The sequence below is a fragment of the Dendroctonus ponderosae genome, unplaced genomic scaffold (assembly GCF_020466585.1).
Source record: "Dendroctonus ponderosae isolate FM_Combo_2020 unplaced genomic scaffold, Dpon_F_20191213v2 Dpon_F_20191213_2, whole genome shotgun sequence".
NCBI classification, from domain to species: Eukaryota; Metazoa; Arthropoda; class Insecta; order Coleoptera; family Curculionidae; genus Dendroctonus; species Dendroctonus ponderosae.
Genome location: NW_026018165.1, coordinates 15,304,213 through 15,311,978, shown reverse-complemented (window position 1 = coordinate 15,311,978; position 7,766 = coordinate 15,304,213). Strand labels below are relative to the sequence as shown.

General features: G+C 35.8%; 1 protein-coding gene across 1 annotated transcript in view; it reads left to right on the top strand.

Moving 5' to 3' along the window:
• The window catches only part of LOC109544437 (runt-related transcription factor 1), a 21,164-nt gene extending 15,598 nt beyond the window's left edge, over positions 1-5,566 (top strand). The window contains exons 3-4 of the mRNA XM_019914600.2: positions 3,043-3,225; positions 4,714-5,566. Of these exons, the coding sequence (XP_019770159.1) occupies positions 3,043-3,225; positions 4,714-5,372 (842 nt within the window). The 3' untranslated portion in view covers positions 5,373-5,566. The remainder of the gene's footprint in view (positions 1-3,042; positions 3,226-4,713) is intronic.
• Positions 5,567-7,766: the final 2,200 nt, after the last annotated feature.

The following is a 7,766-nucleotide window of genomic DNA, read 5'->3' as shown; positions in this document are numbered from 1 at the left end:
AAGTCCGTGCGTAAAAGTAAAACAAATGAACGCTAAAGAAAAGTGCTTCTTTTTTATCATCGCTTCTGTTCGCAAAATGGCACTTTTTGATTCATTCGAATAAAAACACAATTTATTTGGTGTGATTTGAATTATATAAATTAAAGTTAGAAAGTTTCGTTAAACATTCTAAAACGAAGCTTCAATTATATTCCGTTGCAATTCCAGGTGTTAATTTTTATAGACTCAAAATTTCAAATAAATCTAATCAAACTGCTTAAAGATATAGAAGAAAAGCAGTAATGAGAAAATAGGAATAAAAACGCAAAGTGTTCCTATACAGCACAAATAAAACATTATTGCTAGAATACTTAATTATTTGAGGAATCGTTGCACCCAAATTTTATAAAATAGTATGTCTTATTTTCAAGTCAGTCAACTATAAATTTTTAATTTACTAATTGACTACTTGTAATTAATATCGAAGTTCAAGCTCAGCTGCCTTCCCCAGCTCCATCATTCGAAATATTCTATTCTATTTCGCTCTAATTAATATTCTGCACTTAAATATCGAAGTAATACCCCCTTGAGTTCTCGTTGCTATTTAACGTGGCCTAAACAGAACACAAGATCCAGCAGTTCCCGTAGGTAGGACGACGTCTTTGTCGGAACATAATCCCCATATTTCCTGCAAACAATAACTGGAAAGTTCGCAGCTTCCTAGAAACGAGCCGCGCCACCGGATAAGGAAAATGCCTGCATGGTTTCGATTAGTCCGAGCCCATAATCTGCATCAATTTATTAGTTTATGTGGGTGTTGGGTTTTTCGAGAAAAAAACATGTGGGCGCTACAGGCGTAGAGGTAGTTAACGAGAATAACAAGAATTATTTTTTGACGAGGACACTATGACTGGGGCCAATTATCGGAGATTTAATATTCGTGCTCCTAATGTTTGATGATGTTTCTAAGTTACTGTTCAATTTTTTTGGGCTTTAAAGACTTAATTTTAAATAACCTTGCATAATATATGGGTTAATGTGTATCATACAGTCAAAAATTATGTTAAATGATGTCATTGAAAGAAAAACAACATGTGTGTCATGCACTGATAAATTATGTGATAAATTTTTTAATATTTAATACTTTTCTTCGGCTATGAAAAATCACATTTAAATAGCTTAGATAAATATGTCTGCAATTTCCCAACTGGATGGAAAATGTGGTAAGCTTTGCCTAGAGTCTCGTACTATTTATCTGGAAAACACGTATCTGCATAGATCTTGATGGTCGCAGTGCTGCGGCCCTCCAATGAGGTTGCGGCTCTCCCTACCATAACCAATGAGGCATCTTAGGGAACCCGTGTTGGGTTGCTCGGTTGCGGGTCATGAAAAAAGGTCAACAAGCAAACTAGACGGAATAATGTTTTAACGCCATTAATTATTTTTACTGGCTGGGAATTTGTTGCGAGGTTTTTAGACGGACGGTGTTTGCATTAGCCCTTTTTAATTAGACGATTATTTGGAAAATTTCCTATCTAATCAATTCGCTTCGTGCTTAAGGGTTGTTAGCTGATCATAATCGAAAGCCATTGAATGACCACTTTTTATCTTCATTTGGTTTACTACTATTATGACCGTTTTTGAAGCTGCTTAAAGTGAAAATTCTTTTGGATAATTCACTGATGAAATACCTTGTACATCCGGCATAATCAGACTTGAGCACTTTCAGTAGAAGGATTAGAATGTTAATTTCGGTGCTAAATTGCATCAAGCACAATTTGAAAATTAATTTCCTAGTCAGGTAGCTTGAAGCCATTTGGCAGTGAACGTGCTGCATCTGAGACAAAGTAAAGTATTCAGTCATATTTCTGCGACCTTCATGATTATCCAACTAAGTCTAACGAACCGCGTCGGTCTTAACATTTGAAAGACGCCGACTAGTAGCACCCTTTAATACCAGAGTGGCATTATACGGTTCCGTTTTAAAGGGTTTGAATAATCGCCTTCGGACGGGCACAGCTTATTCGGCCCTGCCAAGATAAATGTCACCCGGCGTTCTAATTAAATCCATAAGAAGGACAGAAAAATCCTTAGGGCGCTGTTTACACAGAGTAACGGTTTTATCGGCAGATTAAAAAGTTCTTAAATTCGGGGCGGTGTAGTACTTTTTGTCTTTTCACTGTCTTAAACTAATCCGTGCTAAAGCGGGAAGAATGGCGGGTATTACATAAAAAGTCGGTCAAGAAGTTAGGACAATTTTTCTGCTTTGAATGATTTGTACCTAATGACTGGAGCGTGCTCTCGCAGCTGTTGAAGTTGATGGTTGTTAGTAAAATCTACTTAGATTATCATAAATTGAAATTACATTCGAAAAGCCTAATTTTATAGATGTTCTTGATTGGAGCATTATTTCGAGTTACTGAATAAAATGCTCGACATTAGCAGATGCTACTTTGGAAATTTTGCCGATGACTTACATATTTGATTTCTTCAATTAATTAATTAAAAATTCATATCAATTTAACATTTGTAATTAATTCGCAGCGTAATCTGTCGCGCGTGCATAAATAAAGTAAATTTATGGCAATAAATTAATATAATGCTTTGAACGTTATTGCTGTGGAAATTATTTATGCAATTTTACATTCACATCAGTTCGGAAAATATGGGAAATTCGAATATAGACGAACTATCAAACTCTTGAAATTCCACACTATTTTAGGTCGAAACTGTATTTAACTGATCTACAAATTTACAGTTTAGTACAATCTTCTTATGAAGAACTCGAACTCACCCATTTAAGAGCTCATTCGTTTTGGGAAAACAAAACCGATATTCTCTTATAGGAATTTTATTTCTTAATAATATTGTTAAGATTCCAAATATATTTTCCCAAAGCTTTTAAAACTGATTTCGTTGAACCGATCCAACTGAAAAAAGACGGATTTGCTGAAAAATTTTCAGATCACTCTTATGCTTTACAGATGAGACTCTTACAACCTCCTTAAAGCAAATCTTTTTAATTACATTTCAGATCGTTTTTTGATAAACGCCTTTTTTCAGGTATAGCTCATCATCTTGCTGGACTGCCTGGTCATCCACATGAATGGGCTTTTCTGGGAGCCAGACATCCATATCCTCATGGGCCGCTAATGCCTCATCATCATCACCATCCACCTCATTTCCCTCCACATATGTTTGCAGCCTTAGACCGTCCATTGAATACTTCGCCAAGAATAGCCAATGGTAAGCGTTTGTATAATTTTTTCGTTTTTATGTGAACATTTCTGTTTTAACTGTATGTGCAATTGGCATTATTATTTTTGTGAAATATTTGGGTTTTAGCGAGTTGCACTAGCACTTCGGAAAAATTCTTTGTGGTCTAGAAATGCGCATTTGGAATATTTCTTTCAGTGTACATAAGACCTCAGTTTCATCTGTTTGCAATGTTCGAAAGCTCAAGCTGCAAGAAAATTTTAATAACGCTTTTCTCAAAAAAGTTCACTTCAAGGAAACCCTTTCTTAAGTGCTTATATTTACGATCTTTCGCCTCATGCACTGATCGCTATGAGAAGTGATCGATAATAAACATCCATACGGCTGCAGTGACTGTGAACAAGTCAAAAGTTTTCGCATTTATATCAAGCAAGATTCGAGGAAAGTCAACATCAAATAAAATAATATCGTCAATGCGACAAAATGTTTAAAATTTTATCAAAATTACACTCGAATTTTATTTTAAAATTTGCCTTAGACAGTATCTTCTTTCCACACACTTTTTATGATTTTTCTTATACATTTTTTCTTGTTGTTTTGATTTGTTTCCTAACTGGCTCTTTCTGTTGAACTAATTGAACTATTTCAACTTTCCACATAATGTGTACGAGAAGTAGAAAAACATGGACAGACAGTAATAAATAAAAAACGCGCCAAATTAATAACTAATACTATATTTGAACTTTTATAAAATGTGCAAAATATATGCATTTGATTACTATTTAAAAGCAACAAAATATCTACTGAACTGTTTGATTTCAATTGGATGTTTGAACCATTTTAGCTGAAAACTGACAAAAATGTTAAAGAGAGTGAATTTATTCTATAAAATAACAACGAATGCCTTGTTTCACAAGAAATGGTTTAAAGTTTCCAAAATTATAATTTAATTTCCGTTACACTTAACACTTATTACAATATCTTTGTAGTGTTGACAATAGTCTTTCTTTGATTTGTTAAATTTTATGTATTTTTTTAAATATATTATTATTCTCTGTATCCTATTTCTAGTGATGCGTCCTTGGAATTTGTTTTGTATATTAAATAAAATACTCTAATCTAGTCTATTCTTTGGACATCGCGATCTAACGCAAAGACAAAAATATTTGACAATTTAAAAAAAATATCCAAATGTAAATATTTTTCAAATTAGCATAACGGATATTTAAATTGTTTAATTTTTTAACAATGCGAAAGCTTGGCATAGAGATTTTCAGAAGCCTTCAAATTTGTGCCAAAATACTCAACTGCTAAAAAAATTCTTAATGCACATTCAAAAGAAAAAACCTCTAGAAATTGAACAATTAGTATTGTTGACCCATTTTTGTTTATTGCTTTGTTTATTGTGCTTCTTCGTTTGTAGTACCGACATCGAATTTCAATAACCTGGATTAATCCTAGTCCAGAATTTTTACAAAAACCAACAGCAATTGATTTATATATTTTTCATGTTTTCAGAGGCGACTTCCACATCATTGGGTCCCATATCAATTAATTGTAACTCCGCCCACAGTACGACGTCTCCTAAAGCATCTCCTACCGCCGGATTGTTGACTACAGCCGAAAGTTCCAAATCACCTGAAGAAGACGACATATCAGTAACCGCTTCTCCTACTCCAAGCCCCCAAACAGCTCCATCGTTCTCCGGGCTGCCGCCTCCTACTTCCCAGAACAACCAGCAGCAACTGTTCAACAATGCTTTGGCTGCCAGTTTGTTTTTGAATACGCCTCTTCTTCCACCTCCAAGCCAGTGGCTGTACTCGCAGCTTTACCCTAGCGATTGGAACTGGATGAATCTGAGACATCCGTCTCTTGTGCCGTCGATTCTTTCGCCTCCAGAGGATTACGTTTCTCAGAATCCTGATAGTTCAAGCGAGAAAGTCGATGTGACGGAGCTAGAGGAGGAAGCTGGAGGTCCAAAAGTGAAAGATCCAGATCCAGTGGAGAAGGATGATAGTAAAAAGAGTCTGGAAGGGGTTAATTTGAGTGTGAAAGGGAGGAAAGCGGTGGTCACCTTGATAAGGCAGAAGGAAGATGCTGGTGGAGTTAATAAGGAGGTTGCAAAAAGTGGCAAGGGGAATGGAATCAGGAACTCTGATGTATGGAGACCATATTAAAGGATTTGACTTTATTTTATCTTCAGTTATGGATTTATTAAATCCCCTTCTTCGCAATTTAGATTATTGCGTTTCAATTCGAGGGCTTTGATTACAACTTTGGGATCTGTAATAAGTTTGATTTGCATTTTTGGAATATCACGACTGTCGTGCAATGTAAGGCCCATTTGTATATTTCATGTATCTAAAATATGTATTTAAGTGTTATGTAAATAAACATCACTGTTTTCCAGACTGTGTTTTGTTAAAATTTCATTTTGTAAATAAAATTGTTGTATAAACAATCCACGACTTATTTATGTACAGGATGGTCTTAAAATTGCAGGTATGGCTACATGGCAAGTTCTTAAGTCCCAGAGTTGTTGACAACAAAAGATCCACTTTGATTGTCATTAACTGGTCTTTGTGAAAGGTCTGTTATTGACAAGAAGAATTTTTAAGTTAAAGAAATTACACGCTTTGGCTTTGAGTTTGAAAAATGGAAAATTACTAAATCGCTTAACGCTTAACTGATGTTAAGAGCGCGACCGCTTGAGGCGAAAATAGGTAAGTACGTACCTTTGTGCAAACACTTTCTGGTAAGATCCGCTCATTTTAGCCACTTTACGTTACAACCCAAGAGGGTTGCTTCTGCCAGTTTTTCTAAACAGTTTCATTTTTCTTCCCTAATCCACCTCCTGCTGCTTAATAATTATCTTTCACTTAATTCCTGCAGCTGGTTTCCACATAATTGTACGTACTTTCCTGACTGTGTTTCAATTCCAAACACCGAAACGTTTTTTTAAATTGATAAATGAACAATAAATAAATGACTGAAGAACCCAGGACTTGATTTTAATTTTGGAATTTCCACATAATGCCATGCAAGAGCTGTTCTTCAAGACCACTTAATGTTCGTAGAAATATCCAGCTATTTAGCAAAACTAGCCGAATAATTTAGTTCAGAATGCGAAGACACGACAAAAGGCGTGCCCAAGAAGCCGGACGTAGTTACCTAAGTGGCCATGTCGCGTTGACCCTTCATGTTCAAACGGGACAGAAGGATCGGGAAGTCATCTTAAAGGGCAGCTTAATTTATGCCCCTTGTCCAGCAAAGTAAATTGCATAAATGGGCCGGAGGACCGTAATTATATCGGAAATTGGTGCTGGATGAACTGCATAGGAAACATTCAGTGATGGGATAACGTTTTCATGTATAGAGTAACTAAAATAGTTGAGGATCCATCGGATTCGGTTGTTTTTTATATTTTTTATGCCTACTTTTGTTCTAAATACTTGATTCGTTTTCGGCTTCAACTGTTTCTCGAAGAAACGTTTGAAAGTCCTCAATACGATTTCTTATCCACAACATTCCCTAACAAATATACATTAGTTTTCATTTGAACGTGGCGGGACTAAATTGGTCAAACGACATTATCGAGTTGAGGCCAAATATTGGACAAAAAAGCCGGAGCCATAAATTTGAAGTTAATCAGAAGTTTGCTTGATAGTGGCGATCGATTGCGAGCCAAATCAAATTTCCAAGTAACAAATGTCCCGCTCCTAGAAGTTGTTTGTTGGTGAGCCGATGTCGGTCCAGAATGTGACCAAGCGGGGTCGCTGTGCGGCTGACCAAAAGCACTGCTGAGGTCCGGAACATTCTCAGCGGTCAGCCCAGCCAAGATATAGACGAGCGTAGATTAACCATGCCACTACATTTATTAATTACTTATTATGTTTTAGAGGAATTATTTAACTGATGATATTTTTATTTACTTGAATACTTCGCTTGTCCTTTCTTTTTGTTCGCAAAGCTGTGGCTAACCTGACTTTATTTGGAAAAGAGGTCATTTATATTTATAAAATGTAGGTGTGAATGATCCGGAAAAAAATGTCTTAAACGTATACAAAATTTTCCAGACACCGACCTCCAAAATCAGAAAAAACTCATTATTGAGGTCATTTTTGCCAAGCAATTGCGTGGAAACGTATTTCCAAACTGTCATTAGTGTCAAGTGATATACTTTCAAGTGCGCATCGATTACCATGTCAATTTAGTCGATTGTTTAATGGTAAATAGGGAACACCGTGCGTGATTCGCTCCGTTAATATTTCGAAAAATCCCAAGATTTTTCCATTTCCATGTAGAAAATTAATGATTTTCCCAAATCTAAATTTTCAATCAACCGTTTTATTGTATTTCCTTAATCGGTAGTGCGATTTCCGCAGAAATAACGCGTTTTTTTCGAAAAGGATATTTTTTGACGTTTGCTGTCATCAACATACACGACTATTTGCTCTGCTGGCGTGGGCCTACAACGAGCAATCAGGCCGGAATAAAATGGAGAGTTGGAGTTTTGGGAACATCCAGGGCTTTTCTCAAGATTTTTCATGATCTTGGTTTAGGACTATCAG